This window comes from Ranitomeya variabilis, chromosome 4, assembly GCF_051348905.1.
Source record: "Ranitomeya variabilis isolate aRanVar5 chromosome 4, aRanVar5.hap1, whole genome shotgun sequence".
In the NCBI taxonomy this organism is placed as follows: domain Eukaryota; kingdom Metazoa; phylum Chordata; class Amphibia; order Anura; family Dendrobatidae; genus Ranitomeya; species Ranitomeya variabilis.
Genome location: NC_135235.1, coordinates 675,922,530 through 675,949,096, shown reverse-complemented (window position 1 = coordinate 675,949,096; position 26,567 = coordinate 675,922,530). Strand labels below are relative to the sequence as shown.

At 41.8% G+C, this 26,567-nt stretch overlaps 1 protein-coding gene across 1 annotated transcript; it reads right to left on the bottom strand.

Moving 5' to 3' along the window:
* Positions 1-1,519: 1,519 nt before the first annotated feature.
* On the bottom strand, positions 1,520-25,739 carry LOC143766321 (uncharacterized). Its single transcript, XM_077253910.1, has 7 exons — positions 25,668-25,739; positions 24,088-24,222; positions 23,327-23,506; positions 23,120-23,243; positions 22,942-23,039; positions 22,653-22,743; positions 1,520-3,497 (listed from the first exon to the last, which is right to left on the bottom strand). Exons 2-7 carry the CDS (start codon positions 24,163-24,165, stop codon positions 2,419-2,421), a joined length of 1,650 nt encoding a protein of 549 aa, XP_077110025.1. The 5' UTR covers positions 24,166-24,222; positions 25,668-25,739; the 3' UTR covers positions 1,520-2,418.
* Positions 25,740-26,567: the final 828 nt, after the last annotated feature.

The window sequence follows — 26,567 nt, the reverse complement described above, 5'->3', positions numbered from 1 at the left end:
ACATGTGTTATGATCCGGTGACTTTGGAGCCGCATGAAACTTTCTCTGGAGAAGGTGGAAACTGTACTGACCGCAAACCCTGAACTAACACCGCAACTAGAAGCAGCCGTGGGGTGTACCTAACAACCCTAGACACCTCGACACAGCCGGAGGACTAAATACCCCTATAGATAGAAATAGGAATACTATCTTGCCTCAGAGCAGAACCCCCAAAGGATAGGCAGCCCCCCACAAATATTGACTGTGAGTAGGAGAGGGAAGACATACGCAGGCAGAAAATAGAATTCAGCAAAAGAGGCAACTCTAGCTAAATAGGGAAAGATAAGACAGAATACTAAGCGGTCAGTATTAAAATCCTTCCAAAAATATCCTCAGCAGATAATACAAAAAGTTCCACAAAGTAACTAAAGTCATGGAATGTAAATCTGCATCTCCTGAGAATCCAACAAGACTGAGAAAATATTTAACACAATCTAAGCTGGACAAAAACAAAGAATAGCACTGAATAATTAAGCACACAGCATGTGTACCACAAAAACAAAACCAGACACTTATCTTTGCTGAAATTGGCAGCTAGGCAGAAGGAATAAACAAGGACCAACACCTCCAAAACCATGGACAACTGGCAAGGACTAGTGAATCCTGCAAGCCTAAATACCCCAGTCAGAGCTGCAATCAGTAGAAACACCTGACCAGGACTGCAAGCCAGGGACAACTGCATTACCACCTACAACCACCGGAGGGAGCCCAAAAGCAGAATTCACAACACACATGTACATGAATCTAGGCCATGTGAAAACACAGACAAATATTCAATATGAATTATACTTCTCAAAAATATTTTTTTTAAAATTTTTTCTAAAAATTTTTTTTCCATAAAACTTACAGTAATAGATGAAATGAAGATTCTTAGCACATAAATTGGCCAATTCATGTGTGCCCATCAACCACGGCAAGGTGATCTCCCTCTGATGGGTCCTACTCTACCGTACATGCCACCCTTGGGCCACCAGCCTACAACTCTGGACAAAACATGTCACTCTGGGCTAAACCTACAATTTATGGGCAGGTAGAGCTGATTACCGCCACCTGCAAGGTCAATGGGAGGAGTGCAAGATCAGTTTGGATGCGGCCACATCCAATAACTTTTTTATTTATTTTATATTTTTAAAAAAATATTTTTGAGAAGTATAATTCATATTGAATATTTGTCTGTGTTTTCACATGGCCTAGATTCATGTACATGTGCTGCTGTGTTTTTTTGTCTATACGATGCAGCTTTGCACGTGTTCACATTAGGAGTGCTGGTTGGCTTTTTTTTTTTTTTCTCTCTCTCTCTCTCTCTCTCTCTCTATATATATATATATATAATTTAAATGTCAGTAATGTGTATTTGTACAATTTTTAGATGTTTGGTTATTCTCACATTAACAAACAAATAAAATAGTAAAATTATTTTTTTTTCATTTAGGTTCATAATTCTGTAAACATAGATATTCAAAGAAAGACAGAGCCACACTTTTTCTTAAATAATCAGTTTTATTAACCTTTTCAATTGACCAACAGCACTGTAGTTGTTCAATAAGAAAATTAAGCCTTCATATATCTCTGCCTTTACACAAGAATTCTGACTTAAATAGCTTTGTCATAACATTTTTGAAAGTTTTCTTGACAATTTTACCCAGCTAGGAGTTGGACAGGGTGTGGGGATTCAAGGTCATCAAAGTCACAAGGAGAATTGGAGTTCCGTACACCACAAATCTTCATGTCTGGCCTCATTACTTATCATGCAAAGTGCTTAATGAATAAGGCACTACACACTCTACCAATCAAGCCTCAGCCCATCTACCCACTCACTTTTCAAGACCTGTGCTTTACGCTGCTCTTGATGAATCTGGGCCATAGTGTTCTAAATTGCCTTTCTTATTTCTTCAGTCACAGGACATTATTTTGACTATTATTATTATTATTATTTTAGAGCACCACTGATTCCATGGTGCTGTACATGTAAAAAGAGTTTTACATACAAAATACAAATATAAAATTGCAATGAATAAACTAACAACGACAGACTGGAACAGAGAGGAGAGGGACCTACCCTTGCGTGCTTACAGTCTACAGTTGGATTTTTCATTGTATTGTTTGTAAGGAAAACAAGGTTAAAAAACAACTCAGCTTCTGTGCCCTTTGATGTTTAAATAGATGTTATTTGTGCATAAAAAATTCAGAACACTTTTTTTTTCCTGCGTGGGACTTCTTATGTGCAATCATCGCTGGCTTGATGGTTTTGATTTAAACACGTCCCGTATACAGTACATGAAAGTGGCTTCTGCAATTTGTGAGGTTTTTGATGGTTATGGTGATTAAGACATGATTTTCTGGAGAAATGTTTCTCACATTTTCAGCATGAAAATGGTTTCACCTCTTGTGAATTCTTTGATGTCTAGTTAGATCTGAATTCTGGCTAAAACATTTTCCACATTCTGAACATGAAAATGGCTTCTCCCCTGTGTGAGTTGTTTGATGTTTAATAAGATTTGATTTCCGGTTGAAAAATTTTCCACAATGGGAACATGAAAATTGCTTTGCTCCAGTGTGAATATTCTGATGTGTGATAAGCGATGATCTAGCGGTAAAGAGTGTCCCACATTCTGAACATGAAAATGGCTTCACCCCTGTGTGAACCCTCTGATGTCTATTAAGACTTGATTTATCATTAAAAGATTTTCCACATTCAGAACACGAATATGGCTTCTCTCCGGTGTGAATATGTTGATGTATAACAAGAGATGATTTATCGGTAAAAAGTGTCCCACATTCTGAACATGAAAATGGTTTCACACCTGTGTGAACCCACTGATGTCTAACAAGATTTGATTTATCATTATAGTGTTTCCCACATTCTGAACATGAATATGGCTTTGCTCCGGTGTGAATATTTTGATGTTTAATAAGAGATGACTTAGCAGTAAAAAGTGTCCCACATTCTGAACAAGAAAATGGCTTTACCCCTGTATGAATTTTTTTATGTTTACCAAGAGTTGATCTCTGTCTAAAACATTTTCCACATTCTGAACATGAAAATGGTTTTGCACCTGTGTGGATTCTCTGATGTCTAAAAAGATCTGATTTCTCTGTAAAACATTTCTCACATTCTTTACAAGAAAATGGCTTCTCCCCTGTGTGAGTTTTCTCATGTTTAATAAGTTTTGATTTCCAGTCAAAATATTTCCCACATTCTGAACATGTATATGGCTTCTCCCATGTGTGATCAATTTGATTTAGTACATCTTTTTTCTTATGCTTATTTTTCTTAACTTTCTGTGATGAATCAGAAGAAAGGACCTGTTTTAGAGAATAAGATGATAGATCTTTGCTGTAGAGGGCTATATTTGGATTTATGGTATGCTCTTCACGTGTATCTTGTGGGTTATCACGATCATCTGCTTTATAATCTAAAGAAATCTGACATCCTTCAGAGCTCCTGGGACAGTCATCTGCCAAGCATAAAAAGATTTTATTAGTTAGAATGATATAGATTTATACTGATATACAGTATACAGTGAACAAAATAATTATTTGATCCCTTGATGATTGTGTAAGTTTGCCCATTGACAAAGACATGAAGAGTCTATAATTTTAAGGGTAGATTAATTTTAACATTGAGAGACAGAATATCAAAAATAAAATCCAGAAAATCACATTGTATAAATTATATAAATTTATTTGCATTTTGCAGTGAGAAATAAGTATTTGATCCCCTACCAACCATTAAGAGTTCTGGCTCCTACAGACTAGATAGAGGCTCCTAATCAACTTGTTACCTGCATTAACCCCTTCATGACCGGAGCTTTTTTCGGTTTTGCGTTTTCGTTTTTCACTCCCCTCATTCCCAGAGCCATAACATTTTTATTTTTCCACCAATATGGCCATGTGAAGGCTTATTTTTTGTGGGATGAGTTGTACTTTTGAACGACACCATTGGTTTTACCATGTCATGTACTAGAAAACTGGAAAAAAATTCCAAGTGCAGTGAAATTGCAAAAAAAGTGTAATCCCACACTTGTTTTTTGTTTGGCTTTTTTGCTAGGTTCACTAAATGCTAAAACTGACCTGCCAATATGATTCTCCAGGTCATTACGTGTTCATTGACACCAAACATGTCTGGGTTCTTTTTTATCTAAGTGGTGAAAATAATTCCAAACTTTGCTAAAAAAAAAAAATATTGCACAGTTTCCAATACCCATAGCGTCTTCATTTTTCGTGATCTCAAGTTGGGTGAGGGTTTATGGTTTGTGTGCTGAACGTTTTTAATTATACCATTTAGGTGCAGATACGATCTTTCGGTCTTTTACTGCAATGTCGTGGCGACCATAAAAACGGCCGTTTAGTGATCAGGTTAATCCTTTTTATTATTGATATATCGGGCGATTCTGAACGCGGCTATACCAAATATGTGTATGTTTGATTTTATTTTTATTGTTTTATTTTGAATGGGACGAAAGGGGGGTGATTTGAACTTTTATATTTTTTTTATTTTTTTATATTTTTAAACTTTTTTTTACTTTTGCCATGCTTCAATAGTTTTCATAGGAGACTAGAAGCTGGCACAACTTGATCAGCTCTGCTACAAAGAGGCGATGGTCAGATCGCCTCTATGTAGTAGAATTGGTGACTTGCTATGAGCGCTGACCACTGGGTGGTGCTAACAGCAATCCAGCAATGACAACCATAGAGATCTCCAGGAGACCTCGGGTTGTCATGCCGACACACCGGTGACCCGCAATCATGTGACGTGGGTCACCGGTGTGCTTATTTCCGGCGCAAATGCCGGAAGCGCCATTTAAATGCCACATGTCCTGGGAAAGATGTGGGCTCACCGCCGGAGCCCACATCAAAAGGAGAGATACCGCCTGATGTCGGTAAGTGGTTAAAGACAGCTGTCTTACATAGTCACCTTGATAAAAGACTCCTGTCCACAGACTCAATTTATCAGACTCAAACCTCTACAACAGGGGCAAGACCAAAAAGCTTTATAAGGATGTCAAGGACAAAATCATAGACTTGCACAAAGCTGGGCTACAAAACCATAAGTAAGATGCTGGGTGAGAAGGAGACAACTGTTGGTGCAATAGTAAGAAAATGGAAGAAATATCAATGACTGTCAATCAACATTGATCTGGGGCACTATGCAAAATCTCACCTCGTGGGGTATCCTTGATCATGAGGAAGGTGAGAGATCAGCCTAAAACTACACGGGGGAACTTGTTAATGATCTCAAGGCAGCTGAGACCATAGTCACCAAGAAAACCGTTGGTAACATATTACACCGTAAAGGTTTAAAATCCTGCAGTGCCTGCAAGGTCCCGCTGGTCAAGAAGGCACATATGCAGGCCCATCTGAAGGTTGCCAATGAACACCTGGATGATTCTGCGAGTGATTGGGAGAATGTGCTGTGGTCAGATGAGACAAAAATGTATCTCTTTAGCATTAACTCAACTAGCTATGTTTGGAGGAAGAGAAATGATGCCTATGACCCAAAGAAAACCGTCCCCACTGTCAAGCATGGAGATGGAAACATTATGTTTTGGGGGTATTTCTCTGCTAAGGGCACAGGACTACTTCACCGCATCAATGGCAGAAAGGATGGAGCCTTGTACCGTAAAATCCTGAGTGACAACCTACATCCCTCCACCAGGACATTAAAAATGGGTCCTGGCTGAGTCTTAAATCAAGACAGTGACCCAAAACATACAGCCAAGGCAACAAAGGAGTGGCTCAAAAGGAAACGCATTAAGGTTGTGGAATGGCCTAGCCAGTCTCCAGACTTTAATCCCATATAAAACTTAAGGAAGAAGTTGAAGCTCCAAGTTGCCAAGCGACAGACTCCAAATCTTAATGATTTAGAGATGATCCGCAAAGAGGAGTGGACCAAAATTCCTCCTGATGTGTGCAAACCTCATCATCAACTACCAAAAACATTTGACTGCTGTGCTTGCCAACAAGGGTTTTGCCACCAAGTATTAAGTCTTGTTTGCCAGAGGGATCAAATAATATTTCTCACTGCAAAATGCAAATAAATATTTATAATTTATACAATGTGATTTTCTGGATTTTATTTTTGATATTCTCTCAGTGTTAAAATTAACCTACTCTTAAAATTATAGACTGTTCATGTCTTTGTCAGTGGGAAAACTTTTACAAAATCAGCAAAGGATCAAGTAATTATTTCCTTCACTGTAACATCCACACAAATTACAAGACATACAGATTTAAAAAAAAACAAACAACTAAAACAGTCAAGTGAAACTAATAACAATCAGCAGTAGACCTCAAAAGAAGCATCACTATGGTAGGCCACATGTAGTTCTGTAGCACTCTTTTCTTAATAAAGTCAATATCATCACAAGTTCTTGTTTCAGTGTTTCCTATGGTCAATATTTTCTAGTAAAATGCTCGCTGGAGTATCATATAGGGAGTATAAACAAAGCTGGGAGTGGATTCAAAATAAGAACAAGTCTTTTATATATTTTCTTCCTTACTCTACTCCTAGGTAAAGAGTTTTTAATGAGGATTTTGGATTTTCTTTCCATATGGAACTTTCCGGTCTTGGATTTGATTGCTGGATAGAGTGTTATGATCTGGTGGCCTAGGAACAGCATGAGACGTACTCTGGAGAAGGTGGTATCTGTACTGACCGTGGACCTTGAACTTAACACCGCAACTAGAAGTAGCCGTGGGATGTACCTACTGATCCTAGACACCTCGACACAGCCGGAGGACTATTTAACCCTATAGATAGAAAAGGGAAAGCTATCTCGCCTCAGAGAAAATTCCCAAAGGATAGGCAGCCCCCCACAAATATTGACTGTGAGAGGAGAGGAAAAAACATACACAGGCTGAAAACAGGATTTAGCAAAGGAGGCCAATCTAGCTAAAATAGGAAAGATAGGACAGAGAACTATGCGGTCAGTATTAAAATACTAGGAAACATCCACCACAGAAAATACAAAAAACTCCACATCTAATTAAAGACATGGAGGGCATATTTGCCTCTCCAGAGATTCCAGCTTGACTGCATAAATCCTTACACAGATCAAGCTGGACAAGAAAAAACATGAAATGTATCTTGGTGAAAAGACCAGGAAGCAGGAGAGACCATAAAGAGATGTGAATCCTCCAGAAAACAATGGACAACTGGCACTCACTAAAGGGTGAAGCCAGACTAAATAGCCCAGTCCAGAGTGGACACACCTGATAACTGCTGTGAAGGACAGACAGCAGCACTACCACTTATAACCACTGCAGGGAGCCCAAGAACAGAATTCACAACAGTACCCCCCCTTGAGGAGGGGTCACCGAACACTCACCAGAGCCCCCAGGCCGATCAGGACGAGCCAAATGGAAGGCACGAACCAAATCGTCAGCATGAACATCAGAGGCAACAACCCAAGAATTATCCTCCTGGCCATAACCTTTCCACTTGACAAGATACTGAAGCCTCCGCCTTGAAAAACGAGAATCCAAGATCTTCTCAACAACATACTCCAACTCCCCATCAATCAATACCGGGGCAGGAGGATCAACAGAGGGAACGACGGGTACCACATATTTCCGCAACAAAGATCTATGAAAAACATTGTGGATGGAAAAAGAGGCTGGAAGGGCCAAACGAAAAAACACTGGATTGATAATCTCAGAAATCCTATAAGGACCAATAAACCGAGGCTTGAACTTAGGGGAAGAAACCTTCATAGGAACATGACGGGAAGACAACCAGACCAAATCCCCAACCCGAAGCCGGGAACCCACACGCCGCCGACGGTTAGCAAAACGCTGAGCCTCCTCCTGAGACAACACCAAATTGTCCACAACATGAGCCCAAATTTGCTGCAACCTGTCAACCACAGAGTCCACCCCAGGACAATCAGAAAGCTCAACCTGCCCAGAAGAAAAACGAGGATGAAACCCAGAATTACAAAAGAAAGGTGAAACCAAGGTAGCAGAACTAGCCCGATTATTAAGGGCAAACTCGGCCAATGGCAAGAAAGCCACCCAATCATCCTGATCGGCAGACACAAAGCATCTCAAATAAGTTTCCAAAGTCTGATTAGTTCGCTCGGTTTGGCCATTTGTCTGAGGATGAAATGCGGAAGAAAAAGGCAAATCAATGCCCAGCCTAGCACAAAAGGCCCGCCAAAACCTGGAAACAAACTGGGAACCTCTATCGGACACAATATTCTCCAGAATGCCATGCAAACGAACCACATGCTGAAAAAACAACGGAACCAACTCAGAAGAGGAAGGCAATTTAGGCAAAGGTACCAAATGAGCCATCTTAGAAAACCAGACACAAACCACCCAGATAACCGACATCCTCTGGGAAACCGGAAGATCCGAAATAAAATCCATAGAAATATGCGTCCAAGGCCTCTCAGGGACCGGCAAAGGCAAAAGCAACCCACTGGTGCGTGAGCAGCAAGGTTTGGCCCGTGCACAAGTCCCACAGGACTGCACAAAGAAACGCACATCCCGTGACAAAGAAGGCCACCAAAATGACCTACTAACCAAATCTCTGGTACCAAAAATCCCAGGATGGCCAGCCAACACAGAACAGTGAACCTCAGAAATCACTTTGCTAGTCCATCTATCAGGAACAAACAGTTTCCCCACTGGACAGCGGTCAGGTTTATCAGCCTGAAATTCCTGAAGAATCCGTCGTAAATCAGAGGGGATGGCAGAAAGAATCACCCCCTCCTTCAGAATGCCGACCAGCTCAAGGACCCCAGGGGAATCAGGCAAAAAACTCCTAGAGAGGGCATCAGCCTTAATATTCTTAGAACCCGGAAGATACGGGACAACAAAATCAAAACGGGAGAAAAACAGGGACCATCGGGCCTGTCTAGGATTCAGCCGTTTGGCAGAATCAAGGTAAATCAGATTCTTATGATCGGTCAAGACCACAATACGGTGCTTAGCCCCCTCAAGCCAATGTCGCCACTCCTCAAATGCCCACTTCATAGCCAACAACTCACGATTACCGACATCATAATTGCGTTCCGCAGGCGAAAGCTTTTGAGAGAAGAAGGCACACGGTTTCATCGAGGAACCATCATCAGAGTTCCTCTGAGACAAAACGGCCCCTGCCCCAATCTCAGAAGCGTCAACCTCAACCTTAAAAGGAAGAGAAACATCCAGTTGACGCAACACAGGGGCAGAAGTAAATCGGCGTTTAAGCTCCTGAAAGGCAGAAACGGCCGCAGAGGACCAATTCGTCACATCAGTGCCTTTCTTCATCAAATCGGTCAGGGGTTTAACCACACTGGAGAAGTTGGCAATGAAACGGCGATAAAAATTAGCAAAGCCCAAAAATTTCTGAAGGCTCTTCACGGATGTGGGCTGGATCCAATCATGAATGGCCTGAACCTTAACCGGATCCATTTCTATAGATGAGGGAGAAAAAATGAAGCCCAAAAAAGATGCCTTCTGTACTCCAAAGAGGCACTTAGACCCCTTTACAAACAAGGCATTAACACGAAGGATCTGAAATACCATCCTGACTTGTTTCACATGAGACTCCCAATCATCCGAAAAAATCAAAATATCATCCAAATATACAATCATGAATTTATCAAGATAATTCCGAAATATATCATGCATGAAGGACTGAAACACAGATGGAGCATTAGAGAGTCCGAATGGCATCACAAGATATTCAAAATGGCCCTCGGGCGTATTAAACGCAGTTTTCCATTCATCGCCCTGCTTAATACGAACAAGATTATATGCCCCTCGAAGGTTAATCTTAGTAAACCAACTAGCCCCCTTAATCCTGGCAAACAAATCAGAGAGCAAAGGCAAGGGGTATTGGAATTTGACCGTGATCTTATTCAAGAGGCGATAATCAATACAGGGTCTCAAGGAGCCATCCTTTTTAGCAACAAAAAAGAAACCTGCTCCCAATGGAGAAGAAGATGGCCGAATATGCCCCTTCTCCAAAGACTCCTTAACATAACTCCGCATGGCGGCATGTTCTGGCACAGACAGGTTGAAAAGTCGGCCCTTAGGGAACTTACAGCCTGGAATCAAGTCAATAGCACAATCACAGTCCCTATGCGGTGGAACGGAACTGGACTTGGGCTCATCAAAAACATCCTGGAAATCTGACAAAAACTCAGGAACTTCAGAAGAGGGGGAGGAGGAAATTGACATCAAAGAAACGTCATCATGAACCCCCTGACAACCCCAACTAGTCACAGACATAGATTTCCAATCCAACACCGGATTATGCACCTGTAACCATGGAAACCCCAGCACAATAGCATTATGCAGATTATGCAACACCAGAAAACGACAATCTTCCTGATGGGCTGGCGCCATGCACATGGTTAGCTGTGTTCAAAACTGAGGTTTATTTTTAGCCAATGAGCCAATGGTGTAGCATCAATGCCCCTCAAAGGGATAGGACTCTGCAAAGGCTGTAAGGGAAACCCACAACGTCTGGCAAATTCCAAGTCCATTAAATTTAAAGCGGCGCCTGAATCCACAAATGCCATGACAGAAAATGATGATAATGAGCAGATCAGGGTCACAGATAACAGAAATTTAGGTTGTACAGTACTGATGGTAACGGAACTAGCGATTCTCTTGGCACGCTTAGGGCAATCAGAAATAACATGAGCAGAATCGCCGCAGTAAAAACACAACCTATTCTGACGTCTGAATCCTTGTCGTTCAGCTCTAGACACAATCCTATCACATTGCATAGGCTCAGGACTCCGCTCGGAAGACAACACCATAGTGTGCACAACTCTACGCTCACACAAGCGCCGATCAATTTGAATGGCCAAAGACATAGAATCACTCAGACCAGCAGGCGTGGGGAACCCCACCATAACATCTTTAACGGATTCAGAAAGACCCTTTCTGAAAATTGCCGCCAAAGCATCCTCATTCCATTTAGTCAACACAGACCATTTTCTAAATTTCTGGCAATATGATTCTGCCGCTTCTTGACCCTGACACAGGGCCAACAAGGTTTTCTCAGCATGATCTACAGAGTTAGGTTCATCATACAATAACCCAAGCGCCTGAAAAAAGGTGTCTACATTAAGCAACGCCGGATTCCCAGGTTCCAGGGCAAATGCCCAATCCTGGGGTTCGCCACGCAACAGAGATATGACAATTTTAACCTGCTGGATGGGATCACCAGAGGAACGGGGCTTCAGAGCAAAAAACAGTTTACAGTTATTTTTAAAGCTCAAAAATTTAGACCTGTCCCCAAAAAACAGATCAGGAGTTGGAATTTTAGGCTCTAAAACCGGAGTCTGAACGATATAATCAGAAATACCCTGTACTCTAGCAGCAAGTTGATCCACACGAGAAGCAAGTCCCTGAACATCCATATCAGCGCCAAACTCCTGAGCCACCCAGAGATAAAGAGGGAAAAAAAAACACAACAGAGTACAGAAAAAAAATGGCTCAGCACTTTCTTTCCCTTCTTCTGAGATGCGGTTAACTCATTGTCGGCCAGTTGTACTGTTATGATCTGGTGGCCTAGGAGCAGCATGAGACGTACTCTGGAGAAGGTGGTATCTGTACTGACCGCGGACCCTGAACTTAACACAGCAACTAGAAGTAGCCGTGGGATGTACCTACTGATCCTAGACACCTCGTCACAGCCGAAGGACTAATTAACCCTATAGATTGAAAAGGGAAAGCTATCTCGCCTCAGAGAAAATTCCCAAAGGATAGTGTCATGATTCCCAATGGCAGGGACACGGGCAAAAACGGACTAGCTCTAGGAAGATGGTATCTCAGGTAACCGCGATGCTGAACCTAACACGCAAATAAAAGTAGCCAGGGGGTGTGCCTACGTTTTATCCCTAGACACCTCGCGCCAGCCGGAGATCTAACTACCCCTAGAAGAGGAATACACAGACCTGGCTTGCCTCCAGGGAAACCCCAAAAGTTATAGTAGCCCCCCACATATAATAACGGTTAGGTAAGAGAAAAACACAAACGCAGTATGAATATAGATTCAGCAAAGTGAGGCCCTCTGACTAGATAGATGAAAATACAAAAGAGGACTTCGCGGTTACCTCAAAACCCTAAGCAGCCATCCTGAAACTACCTTGACTCCGTTATCAACTCATGACACCGGAGTAGTAATTTCAGATCACTAGAGCTTCCAGCAGCACGAGAAATATAAATGCATGCTGGACAAAACAAACACAAAAAATGCCAAAGCTTCAACTTAGCTGAATTGCAGACTTGGAGCAGGTAGCAAGCAACAGAGGTGCTCTGGTAACATTGATTGCCGGCGCTAGAGTGACTGAGAAGCCAGACTAAATAGGAAACTCCCAATTTCCTGATGAAAACAGGTGCACTGGAAACACAAGACAAAAGTCAACCAGTACCACCAGTAGCCACCAGAGGGAGCCCAAAAACAGAATTCACAACAGTACCCCCCCTTAAGGAGGGGGCACCGAACCCTCATGAGAACCACCAGGGCGATCTGGATGCGCCCTATGAAAGGCGCGAACCAAATCAGAGGCATGAACATCAGAGGCAGTCACCCAAGAATTATCCTCCTGACCGTATCCCTTCCATTTAACCAGATATTGAAGTCTCCGTCTGGAAATGCGAGAGTCCAAAATCTTCTCCACAACATACTCCAATTCACCCTCCACCAGCACAGGAGCAGGAGGCTCAACAGAAGGAACAACCGGTACCTCGTACCTCCGCAACAACGACCTATGGAAGACATTATGAATGGTGAAAGATGCTGGAAGGTCCAAACGAAAAGATACAGGATTAAGAATCTCCAAAATCTTATAAGGACCTATGAACCGAGGTTTGAACTTAGGAGAAGAGACCTTCATAGGGACAAAACGAGAAGACAACCACACCAAGTCTCCAACACGGAGATGATGACCCACACGACGATGACGATTAGCAAACTGCTGAGTCTTCTCCTGAGACAACTTCAAATTGTCCACCACATGACTCCAAATCCGGTGCAGTCTATCCACCACAGAATCCACTCCAGGACAATCCGAAGATTCCACCTGACCAGATGAAAAACAAGGGTGAAACCCAGAATTGCAAAAGAAAGGAGAAACCAGAGTAGCAGAACTGGCCCGATTATTGAGGGCAAACTCTGCCAACGGCAAAAAGGCGACCCAATCATCCTGATCAGCAGACACAAAACACCTCAAATAAGTCTCCAAAGTCTGATTAGTTCGCTCCGTCTGGCCAGTAGTCTGAGGATGGAACGCAGATGAAAAAGACAAATCAATGCCCATCCTGGCACAGAACGCTCGCCAGAACCTAGACACAAATTGAGATCCTCTGTCAGACACGATGTTCTCCGGGATACCATGTAAGCGAACCACATTCTGAAAAAATAAAGGAACCAACTCCGATGAAGAAGGCAATTTGGGCAAGGGTACCAAATGAACCATCTTAGAAAAACGGTCACACACCACCCAAATGACGGACATTTTCTGAGAAACCGGGAGATCCGAGATAAAGTCCATAGAGATGTGCGTCCACGGCCTCTTCGGAATAGGCAAGGACAACAACAATCCACTAGCCCGAGAACAGCAAGGCTTGGCCCGAGCACAAACATCACAAGACTGTACAAAGGTACGCACATCCCGAGACAGGGAAGGCCACCAGAAGGACCTGGCCACCAAATCTCTGGTACCAAAAATTCCAGGGTGGCCCGCCAACACAGAAGAATGAACCTCTGAGATGACTCTACTGGTCCACTCATCTGGAACAAACAATCTCCCAGACGGACAACGATCAGGCCTATCAGTCTGAAACTCCTGCAAAGCACGTCGCAAGTCTGGGGAGACAGCAGACAAAATCACTCCATCCTTAAGGATACCCGTAGGCTCAGAATCACCAGAGGAGTCAGGCTCAAAACTCCTAGAAAGAGCATCTGCCTTCACATTTTTCGAGCCCGGCAAGTATGAAACCACAAAATTAAACCGAGAGAAAAACAATGACCAGCGCGCCTGTCTAGGATTCAGACGCCTGGCAGACTCAAGGTAAATCAGATTCTTGTGATCAGTCAAGACCACCACCTGATGTCTAGCACCCTCAAGCCAATGACGCCACTCCTCAAATGCCCACTTCATAGCCAAGAGCTCCCGATTACCGACATCATAATTTCGCTCGGCGGGCGAAAACTTTCGAGAGAAGAATGCACATGGTCTCATCACTGAGCAATCGGGACTTTTCTGCGACAAAACCGCCCCCGCTCCAATCTCGGAAGCATCAACCTCAACCTGAAAAGGGAGCGAAACATCAGGCTGGCGCAACACAGGGGCAGAAGAAAAGCGGCGCTTAAGCTCCCGAAAGGCCTCCACAGCCGCAGAGGACCAATTGGCAACATCAGCACCCTTCTTAGTCAAATCAGTCAGAGGTTTAGCAATACTTGAAAACCCAGTTATAAATCGACGATAAAAATTAGCAAAGCCCAAGAACTTCTGAAGACTCTTCAGGGAAGTAGGCTGCGTCCAATCACAAATAGCCCGAACCTTGACAGCATCCATCTCAACAGAAGAAGGGGAAAAAATATACCCCAAAAAGGAGATCTTCTGAACCCCAAAGATACACTTTGAACCCTTTACAAACAGAGAATTGGACCGCAAAACCTGAAAAACCTTCCTAACCTGTTGAACATGCGACTCCCAGTCATCCGAAAAAATCAAAATATCATCCAAATACACAATCATAAATTTATCCAGGTATTTACGGAAAATATCGTGCATAAAGGACTGAAAGACTGAAGGAGCATTAGAAAGACCAAAAGGCATTACCAAATACTCAAAATGGCCCTCGGGCGTATTAAATGCAGTTTTCCACTCATCTCCCTGCTTAATCCGCACCAAATTATACGCACCCCGAAGATCAACCTTAGAGAACCACTTTGCCCCTTTAATACGAGCAAATAAATCAGTCAATAGTGGCAATGGATACTGGTATTTGACTGTAATCTTATTCAACAGGCGATAATCAATACAGGGCCTCAGGGAGCCATCTTTTTTACCCACGAAAAAAAAACCTGCTCCTAAAGGGGATGAGGATGGACGGATATGTCCCTTTTCCAAGGACTCCTTAATATACTCTCGCATAGCAGCATGCTCAGGCACAGATAGATTGAATAAACGACCCTTGGGAAACTTGATGCCCGGAATCAAGTCTATAGCACAATCGCAATCCCTGTGAGGGGGGAGAGAACTAAGTTTAGGCTCCTCAAAAACATCACAATAATCAGACAAAAATGCCGGAATTTCAGAGGGAGTAGAAGAAGCAATGGAAACCAAAGGTACTTCCCCATGAGCCCCCTGACATCCCCAACCTAACACAGACATTGTTTTCCAGTCAAGGACTGGATTATGAGTTTGCAACCATGGCAATCCAAGCACTAAGACATCATGCAAGTTATGCAACACAAGGAAGCGAATCACCTCCCGATGGTCAGGAGTCATACACATAGTCACTTGTGTCCAGAATTGTTGTTTATTCCTAGCCAAAGGTGTGGAGTCGATACCCTTCAGAGGGATAGGAACTTCCAAAGGCTCTAGGCTAAACCCACAACGTCTGGCAAAGGACCAATCCATAAGACTCAAGGAAGCGCCAGAATCCACATAGGCATCCACAGTAATAGTTGATAATGAACAGATCAAAGTTACAGACAAAATAAACTTAGACTGTAAGGTGCCAATTGCAAAAGACTTATCAACCTTTTTTTGTGCGTTTAGAGCATGCTGATATAACATGAGCAGAATCACCACAGTAGAAGCACAACCCATTTTTACGCCTATAATTCTGCCGTTCACTTCTGGACAGAATTCTATCACATTGCATAATCTCCGGTGCCTGCTCAGAAGACACCGCCAAATGGTGCACAGGTTTGCGCTCCCGTAAACGCCGATCAATCTGAATAGCCATAGTCATGGATTCATTCAGACCTGTGGGTGTAGGAAACCCCACCATGACATCTTTAACGGCGTCAGAGAGACCTTCTCTGAAATTCGCCGCCAGGGCGCACTCATTCCACTGAGTAAGCACCGACCATTTTCGAAATTTTTGACAATATATTTCAGCTTCATCATGCCCTTGAGAGAGGGCTATCAAGGCCTTTTCAGCCTGAATCTCCAAATTAGGTTCCTCATAGAGCAACCCCAGTGCCAGAAAAAACGCATCCACATTGAGCAGCGCAGGATCCCCTGGTGCCAATGCAAATGCCCAATTCTGGGGGTCACCCCGCAACAAGGAAATAACAATTTTAACCTGCTGAGCGGGGTCTCCAGCGGAGCGAGATCTCAGAGAAAGATACAATTTACAATTGTGCTTAAAATTCAAAAAACGAGATCTATCTCCAGAAAAGAACTCAGGTATAGGGATCTTGGGTTCAGACATAGGAGCATGTATAACATAGTCTTGGATATTTTGAACCTTAGAGGCAAGAGTATTAAGATTTGAAGCTAAACTCTGGATATCCATTTCTCAACAGCAGAGATCTGAGCCATTCAAGGGTTAAGAGGAGAGAAAAAAAAAAAACAGCAGATGGCAATTATGGTTAGACAGAACTTCTGAGTAAAAAAAAAAAAAAAAAAAAAGTGTCAGAAAATTATTTTTTCTCTCCTTCTTTAGCCAATACTTTTAATACATTAGGGCCGGCAATACTGTCATGATTCCCAATGGCAGGGACACGGGCAAAAACGGACTAGCTCTAGGAAGATGGTATCTCAGGTAACCGCGATGCTGAACCTAACACGCAAATAAAAGTAGCCAGGGGGTGTGCCTACGTTTTATCCCTAGACACCTCGCGCCAGCCGGAGATCTAACTACCCCTAGAAGAGGAATACACAGACCTGGCTTGCCTCCAGGGAAACCCCAAAAGTTATAGTAGCCCCCCACATATAATAACGGTTAGGTAAGAGGAAAACACAAACGCAGTATGAATATAGATTCAGCAAAGTGAGGCCCTCTGACTAGATAGATGAAAATACAAAAGAGGACTTCGCGGTTACCTCAAAACCCTAAGCAGCCATCCTGAAACTACCTTGACTCCGTTATCAACTCATGACACCGGAGTAGTAATTTCAGATCACTAGAGCTTCCAGCAGCACGAGAAATATAAATGCATGCTGGACAAAACAAACACAAAAAATGCCAAAGATTCAACTTAGCTGAATTGCAGACTTGGAGCAGGTAGCAAGCAACAGAGGTGCTCTGGTAACATTGATTGCCGGCGCTAGAGTGACTGAGAAGCCAGACTAAATAGGAAACTCCCAATTTCCTGATGAAAACAGGTGCACTGGAAACACAAGACAAAAGTCAACCAGTACCACCAGTAGCCACCAGAGGGAGCCCAAAAACAGAATTCACAACAGGATAGGCAGCCCCCCACAAATATTGACTGTGAGAGGAGAGGAAAAAACATACACAGGCTGAAAACAGGATTTAGCAAAGGAGGCCAATCTAGCTAAAATAGGAAAGATAGGACAGAGAACTATGCGGTCAGTATTAAAATACTAGGAAACATCCACCACAGAAAATACAAAAAACTCCACATCTAACTAAAGACATGGAGGGCATATCTGCCTCTCCAGAGATTCCAGCTTGACTGCATAAATCCTTACACAGATCAAGCTGGACAAGAAAAAACATGAAATGCACCGAACAATAAAGCCCACAAAATGTGGGCTGCAAAACAAGCAGGACTTATCTTGGTGAAAAGACCAGGAAGCAGGAGAGACCATGAAGAGATGTGAATCCTCCAGAAAACAATGGACAACTGGCACTCACTAAAGGGTGAAGCCAGATTAAATAGCCCAGTCCAGAGTGGACACACCTGATAACTGCTGTGAAGGACAGACAGCAGCACTACCACTTATAACCACCGGAGGGAGCCCAAGAACAGAATTCACAACATAGAGTGAGTTATGCAGACTTGAAATGTATGCTGTCTAAAAAAAGCATGATGGAACTCATTGTAAAAGTCGTCGTCTGTGCTTAATACTCGGAGACTTTGAAAAATGTCTCCTCAGATTTCAAAAGTGGTAAGCAATATGATGAAGGCCCTGCCCCAAGGTTCTTTTCTTGTGACTAACAGCAGATCCATTGTAAAAATGCCATATATGTCAACACTGTCACGACTCTGTTGTCGGTTGTCCTGGGACCAGGGGCTCCTTTTCCCCTGTCCCTACCGCTAGGGGCGCCCTAGCTCGCCCTGTTCCCCGGATTATTCCTGATGGTGGAGATGCCGGGGCCAGATACCTTGCCTTAGCTCCTGAATCTGCCCTCAGCCTGTACCCTTCCCCCACCCAGGAAAGAGGGTAGTAGTAGTGTACCATAATACACCAATCAGATTAACAAGGTTACAAAAAATACCAAACATACAAATATACTCACACATACAACAGAGGAATGCATCGGGGAGTGGAGGATGAGGTTAAACCAAAGCAGGAGAAGAAATGGAGTTATCACACACTGAAAACCTAGCTACAGTCACAGAAAAATCAACCAAACACCTTCTCCATTAACAACCAACAACAACCAGCATCCATGCAGCAAAAGCTACCTCTGACAAAGAGTGCTTTCCAGGACCCAGTTACAGGAGATGGAAGTGGCTAACAGTGCACAGCTGAGAGCCTTAACAAAGGAAAGCTTCCAGAAGCTCTCAACTGAGCAGATTAGCCCTGCATTGCTAAAAGAAACTTGCACCATTTAATATGAAGGTGAAGTGCTTCTTATCAGTGCAGGAGTAGGAGAAATCAGACGTGGTGGTCTTCTGGCTCCTCTCAGTCCGGGTAAACCTGTGTAAAACATTAACTACTATTTGCGCACTTGGAGGTGGTAACTGAAAACAGTGTGAAGTGCGGAGACTCCACCACCATTTTGTGAAAGCTTGAGGCCTGGAGCAGCTTTGCACCCCCTCCACCCAGCCCAGAGCCTGCAGCATTGTCCCACTCCTGCCGCTGCCACCAGCTTCCTGTGGCAGCAACCCTGCCTCCTGGGATACCGTTCCACCACAGCCACCCTTCCCCCGGTTAGCTATCATAAATTCGGACTATAAGACGCATCACAATTTCAGTAAAAAAAAAAAAGACTTCCTATTTTCCTTCCCAAAATTTGGATGTCTTAAGGTCAGGTGCATTTTTTTGTTGGCAAAATACAGTACTGTATGTGTTGGTAGATGTTAGACCTGAGTGAAGATGTTTGTTTTGTTTTGCATGATGATTTTAAGATTTTATCGATACGATTTTGGTTACGTAACTGTTTTATAGCAGCTTTTTATTCCAATTTTTGGGAGGCAGAATCAAAAAGAACACGCCACAATTATTTTATTATTAGTTTTCATTATATTTTTATGCTGTTCACTGCACAGTGAAATAGGCAACTGACTTCTTGAGGTCAGTCTGATTACAGCGCTATCAGATTTATGTAACTTTTTTATGTTGTGCTACTTTTGCACAAAGAAACCTATTTTTTGCAAAAAAAAAATTAATAGCTAGAACTTGCTACTTTTTCTGCCAACTGAGGCACGTGAGTGCTTGTTTTTTTTTTCATTTACAATACTTGTCAAAATTTTTATACACACTTGTTCATGCAGTAGCTTTGTGGTTTTTGGAATGTGCACATTGTAGGTTCAGAGTGAAGGAAGTAAAACCACGAAAAGATCACATATGGAAAAAAATAGTTAAGAAACAACCTTCAATTCCTCTAAGTACCCCCATTTTACTTTGACGACAGTTTTACATGCCCTTGGCATTCTGTGAAGCAGTTTTATCAATTAGTCACCTGGAATAGCTTCCAAAGAACCCTCGTCAAGTGTCAAATTCTGGAATCACCGGCCTTCTGAAAATATTTTCAAACATCATTTGTGTTTTGCAGAAGTATTCGTACACACATCCAAAAAAAGTTGATCCCTCTTCCACAGCTATTCATGCGGCTGCAGATTAACGCTCCGGTCCCAAGTGCCGGCGGCAGTGCGGGGTATTGAGGGAGAGACTCCCACGAGTTTCATGCATTGCACTCACAAATATGACCCCGGCCTAAGTCAGGGCATGGCAAGAACCACTCAAATAAATATAAACCACTGTCCATCATTACTTTAAGACATATAGGTTAGTCAATATGGAAAATTGCTAGAAGCTTGAAAGTTATTGTCAAGAGCAGAGATGAATATCAAGTTGCTATGATGAAACTGGTGCTGATTAGGACCGCTCCAGGACAGGAACAATTACCTCTGCAGCAGAGGATAAGTTCAAAGTTACTAGCCTCAGAAACCGTATATTTACAGCACCTGAGATCACAGTCCTCATAAATGATGCACAGACATCAAGCAGCAGACACATCTCAACATCAACTGTTCAGAGAAGACTGCAAGTAATAGGCATTTGTTGTTCAGTTGCTGCAAAGAGGTTACTACTGAATACTGTAAACAAGGAGAAGAGCCAAACAGCACAAAATGTGGACATTAGATCAGTGGAAATCTGCACTAGGAGTCAAAATTTTGTATGTTTTATATCAACTGCCATGCCTATGAGATGCAGAAAAAGTGATCGGATAGGTTTTAGATGTCTGGGGTGAAGCATGGAAGGTGAGGTGTAATGGCGTGGGTGTGCTTTCCTGGTGACCATGTTGTTGATTTATTTCACATTCAAGGCACACTTACCCAGTATGGCTACCACAGCATTCTGCAAAGGAAAGAGATGGGTCATCACCTCAACTCATTTGAGTTGAAATGCAGAGTGAAAGCAGAGCAGCCAACAAGTGCTCAGCACCCCTGTGCACTACTACAGTTCTACTAAAAAGCCATTTTAGATGACTACCTGATTAAACGGTTTGAGTTCCATAGGGGTGTAAAGTTGCCATCACAGTAAAAGAGAGGAATTTCGAGGACTCTAAGATTTAACACATATTCTGGTTTGTATCACATTTCTTTTCTCCTCGTTTCCACATGTGTTTCTTTAGCATTTGCTGCCTTCAATCTAAATCTACAAAGTGCACAGTCCAAGAACGACAAGGAAAACCATTGCATGAATAGGTGTTGAAACATTTTGGCTTTTTTTTTTTCACATGTTCAATTTATTTTTTTTTGGTGAGCAACCGGTCTGTGCAGAATCGCACAGACATTGAAAGGATTGATCTAAGTGTTGGTTAAAAATCGGCAATATAAGTCTATGGGTCCTTCAAAAAATGTAACAGCACTGGATGTCATAGAGTGTTGTCCATTTTTTGAGGACTGCTAGGTAGAAAACTTAGAGACGCTTTTTTCTTATCCAAGAAAAACTGATGAACCTCAGACCAAAATAGGATGACATTCTGATGAAACGCTGAAAATCACTGTTGAAACTAGGACAGGTTTTCTCGTGCGTAAAAAAATAGATGTCTAAGGACCTTCCGATAGCTGCCCTTAACAGGCCACAGTATCTGGAAGCGATTGTTTTGTATGGAAACTCTTACAGTCATCTAGATACCACTGTTATTGACAGTGACATCTAGTCTCTGAAAAGTATACAATCTGTCCTAGCACCAACCGTGGTGGGTGCAGCAATGTGTCAGCTAAAACATACAGCCCTACCCTAGCTATCACCACACAGTACATGTACAGTGTTTTGCGGGAACTGCTTGCCTGTCACACTGTGCTTATAAGAAGAAGCTGGGCGAAAAATGCGCGTCGGGGCAGAGACAAGACATCTACACAGATATACCGCAAGACACTTCTGTCAGGTAAATTTATGTCTTCCAGCCTAACCTTATTACAGGTATCTCCACTCCATTTTTAACCAATGGCTCATGCACAAGCAATACCATATAAACACCTTAACTGCTGTTAGGTGCACTTCGCTAAGTACTGATGGTTATTATATGGGGTGTTCTGTTGCAGGTATTTCCATATCCAAGATAGACCATTTAATGACTCCTTATGTGACTTATTAATTATACAGTGGTCAATATATATGCAGATAACGTCTTTATGTTTTGAGAAATATCAGTCTGCACTTATATTAATCCCACTTATTCATTTGTTGAATGAAATAGCCTAATCATGCTTTCTCAATCTTTATTATAAACCTTTTATTTAAACTTTTTGGAGATAATCATTCCTGATATGCAAATTATTCATGTAAGTCTTAGTCCTTTGTTTCTTAATTCTGCATCTTTCTTGATTTTTAAAGTTGTTTTACTGTTTATATCAATAGAAATATTTTTTTAATGAAAATATTGTCATACTTCCTATATACCTGGGTAATTATATCACATTGTTTAGAATTTAGTAACTGGCACCCATGAAATTTAGAGTTATTTTACTCATAGGCCTAAAAGCTATATAAATACTGTGCTTATACTGTATAGTAAATGTCAGCTATTATTATTATTATTTAACGGCTTTCAGCTCAATCTTGAGCCATGAAAACTAGATGGACAAACGATCAGTTGGAAGATAATCACTGAACATGAGGCATCACAAAATCATCCCACAAAATGTAATCCCATTTTTTTTGCCCCCAAAAACTGGCTTTTATGCTCCTCCCACATGCCACATTGCAATTTCAATATTGAGGAGTGTATATTTCCATGAATCTGTGCATTCTCTGTATTTAGTGGTCACTACTCACCTAGATCGCAATCTGTAGGATTCTCCACTTTACACCACTCATCACCCCTCAGATATCTCTCTGTAGTATTAATATGGGTCAGATCTTCACCCTGAAACAAATATTATAAAAGTCACAAACAGATGGAGAAGTCACATCTATGATCAGCTCTAATCCTGCCATCTCCACTGTTCTCATTACACAAGTATAAAACATATAATACTGGTGGATAAAACAAGACTGAAAACAAGACCTTCACAGCTGTCTACACATCATAGAGGAGATCTCATGATACCTTCCCTCCATCTACCTGATGATCCTGAGGAACATTGGGATTTTCTTGTTTACAGTCCTGTGGAAGAAGAGGACGGGGACATCTCTCTGGTGTTGTCCTCTTACTGGGTAGATCTGGAGGAAACACACACAGGGACTGAATTCATTCTTTACATGCAGATTATAGTCGGTGTGTATTTAGTCCTGTCTATTACCTGGTGATGTGAGGGGCTGGGGAACCTCCATTATGAAGTCCTTGTATACATCTTTGTGTCCTTCTAAATACTCCCACTCCTCCATGGAAAAATAGACGGCGACATCCTGACACCTTACAGGAACCTGACACATACAATGATACTGTCATCACCCTGATCCCTTCATAGCATTACTGTATAATATCCCAGCATTCCCAGCAGTGTCACCTCTCCAGTCAGCAGCTCAATCATCTCATAGATGAGTTCTAGGATCTTCTGGTCATTGATGTCCTCATGTAACAGGGGATGAGGTGCAGGCCCAGCGATTGGGCTCAGGGTTTTTCCCCATCCCTCAGACACAGGGTCCTGACAGCGTTCACTAGAGGTCTTCTTCACTACTGTGTAATCCTGGTTATGGAGAGACACATTAATAAATCTCACTACAGACATTTTCAGAGTCCTCACCTCTCCAGTTCTGTCTGTTATTCCCATAGATACATTTATAAAGGATAACTTGTGGATTAAATCCGCGCTGCCAAAATGATAAAAAAATTCAGATATATTGAAGAATTCTGGTGGTTTACTCAACGCGTTTCAAGGTCTATCTGACCCCTTCATCAGGAAAATTACCACAAAGACATGATGTTTTTGTGGTAATTTTCCTGATGAAGGGTTCAGATAGAACTTGAAATGTGTTGAATAAACAACCAGAATTCTTCAATATATCTGAATTTGTATCATTGTGTTAGTGCGGATTTAATACACAAATTCTCCTTTACCAACGTCTCTGAGAAGGTCGCATTGGTGGCCCGTAGATCTACAGCAGCCGATACACACATGCTTTTGCTTTATGCCATCAGGTGAGCAGCTGCTTGTTAAAAACTACAATTAATCCGAAGGATAAGACCCTATTTGTGCTTTTTTATCTCCTTAATTTACTATTCCAATAGATACGAATTATGTAATGTGATGTCATCAGAATCTCTCACCTCTCCAGTAAGCCGGAAGAGGATCTCTAGGGTGAGGCGTAATATCCGCTCAGTCATCTTATCTCTCTCCATATCCATTCTTGATGGATCATCAAAATTATATAAATAAATATTAGTATCCAATATTGGAGGAACCTGAATGGAAAGACGATGTTGGTGTAAAATGATACAAAATACTAAGTAAAATATACAATTACAGTTGTGATGCTGGTATAAAGCTATAATGTGGTAAAACACTTTATACACCTAGAGGTCAGGCACAGAATACCTAGGTCTTGTCCCTTAGGATCATGGGAATTATAAAATTCAGATAATCTTGAAGATATATAACAGCATACGTGCAGCACAACAATCTTTATACAGCCAATAAAATAACAGTTCATTTGTATATATTTCTTCATTCCATGATGAATTCTAGTAAGACATATAACTCCTGGTGCTGTTCTACGTTTCTACATGTTCATGAAACATGCATTTCTTCTCAGCTGTTGTGCAATAAGTGCTTGGTTTGCATATCCGATCTTTGGTGAATCTAACAACTGAAACCAGTTGGTCATCATCCCTAAGCTTTTCCATGTTGAGTTATATCTTCGGTCAGAGTTATGTCAAAACACATGGTTTTGGGGAACACTAATGAGCTTGATTTGGCAGTCCACCTTTGTACGAAGCTACAAAGAAAACCCCATGGCACGGTTCTACCCTGCATGGTGGAGTGCGTGATCAAGTGTCTAATGTCTGAAAATACAGAAAAATATATATTTTTTCTTATGGTATAAACACAAGTTCAATCAATTCCTGAACATATCTGCATTCGGAAGACTTAAGGAAGTTTGGTCTGAAACGTTCCAAGAAATTGTCTTTCTTTCAACTATCATGTAGTGTTGAGAAGTAGACATGTGACCTATAAACACTTTTAATGGCTGTGTAAAGACAATGGATGTTTGCACTTTTGGTTCTCTATATTTTTCCATAGCTCAGATGTGAGACCTTTATGTCACCATGAAAATGCAATCTACAGGCACTATGTTATAGAGCAGGGAGAGCTGAGCCGATCAATTAATAGTTTTGTGAGAAAAGATTCTGTATAACCTGTGAATTAATGATTTAAACCTCTGCTCTTTCTAGGATTTTGGTGTCCATTGGGCGGTCTTATTAGTGATTGACAGCTTTCTTTGTATTTATTTATTATTTAATGGCCCTCGGCTCAATCTCGAGCCATGGTGACTCAATGGATGAACACTCTGCTAGAAGATCTATCTTGTGCAAGCCTAGAAGGGTCCACCAGGATCTTCTTCGCTGTTATCTTAATAGTATCAAACCATTGGGTTACTGGTCTTCCTTTTTGCCTTGTTTCCTTTATTCTTTTGACCATGATGTCCTCCAATCATTGCTTTCTTTATATGATATGCTCAAGCTAGGCAAGTCATAGCTTGGTGATCCTTGCTTCCAGTGACATGTCTGGCTTGATCGGTTCCAAAATTAATTTGTTTGTACTCCTTGCCATCAGAAAATTTGACATCACTATGTAAGGAAGAGTAATAAACGATCCTGATAGAGAATGATGAGGAATCTACACATACCTCCACCTGCAGCGTGGCACATCAGATATATGGCTGTTCTGTGCGCACAGGACCTGTGATGATGTCATAGTCATGTGATCAGGGGAGGAGTATATATAACAGCATGTAGCTTGTTAATTTAGAAGACCAGAGATAACAGGAGTCCTGTCATAAACATTCAGTGGAAGTGATTTCTTCATATATACTGTAAACCTACAGAAGTCAGAACGGCATCTCCCATCGAAGATGGAAGTGGGAGTAGATAGAAAAGTGAGGGAAAACAAAAGGTGAATCTACGTCAGTCCTGTCAGGAAGATTAAGGGAGAATCAACTACTAGTAACAAATAGGAAGTCTCTGCATGAGTTGTGTCTGTCGAAAAGCCACGAGACATGCAGCTGCGGGGGACTCAAACATATTTTTCGAGAGCGCCGAAGACACTCTTAGCACACATGTGTACTCGAATAACACCTTATCCGAGTACGTTCACTCATCACTATCTGACTGAACGTTCGGAATTTTAGCTGAAAAAATAGCAAGAGAACGACCACCATTTATCTGAGGAAGCCAGAGATGGAGAATTGTTAATCTTAGGCTGACAGAAGAGACAGAATCTTACATTTTACCTCAGGAAGGCTGATCGAAAATTCTCCATTTTATCTGTAAAAGACTATCTTTCAAACATAACAGCGGACGATCGTTTCAGCTGGCTGATTAGACCATCGTTGTATACAATAAAATCGTCAAGTGTTTGATTTTTTTTATCCAAAAGCTGGATGAAAAATCTTTCAAAGATAATCAATTCTCCTCATCTACAATCGATCTTTTTGTGAGGAAAAAAATTCTCCGATTTTTCATTTATTTCCTGGCATCACCAATCATTTATGGCTCTATGGCCAGGTGTCACCAATGTATCTGGCAAT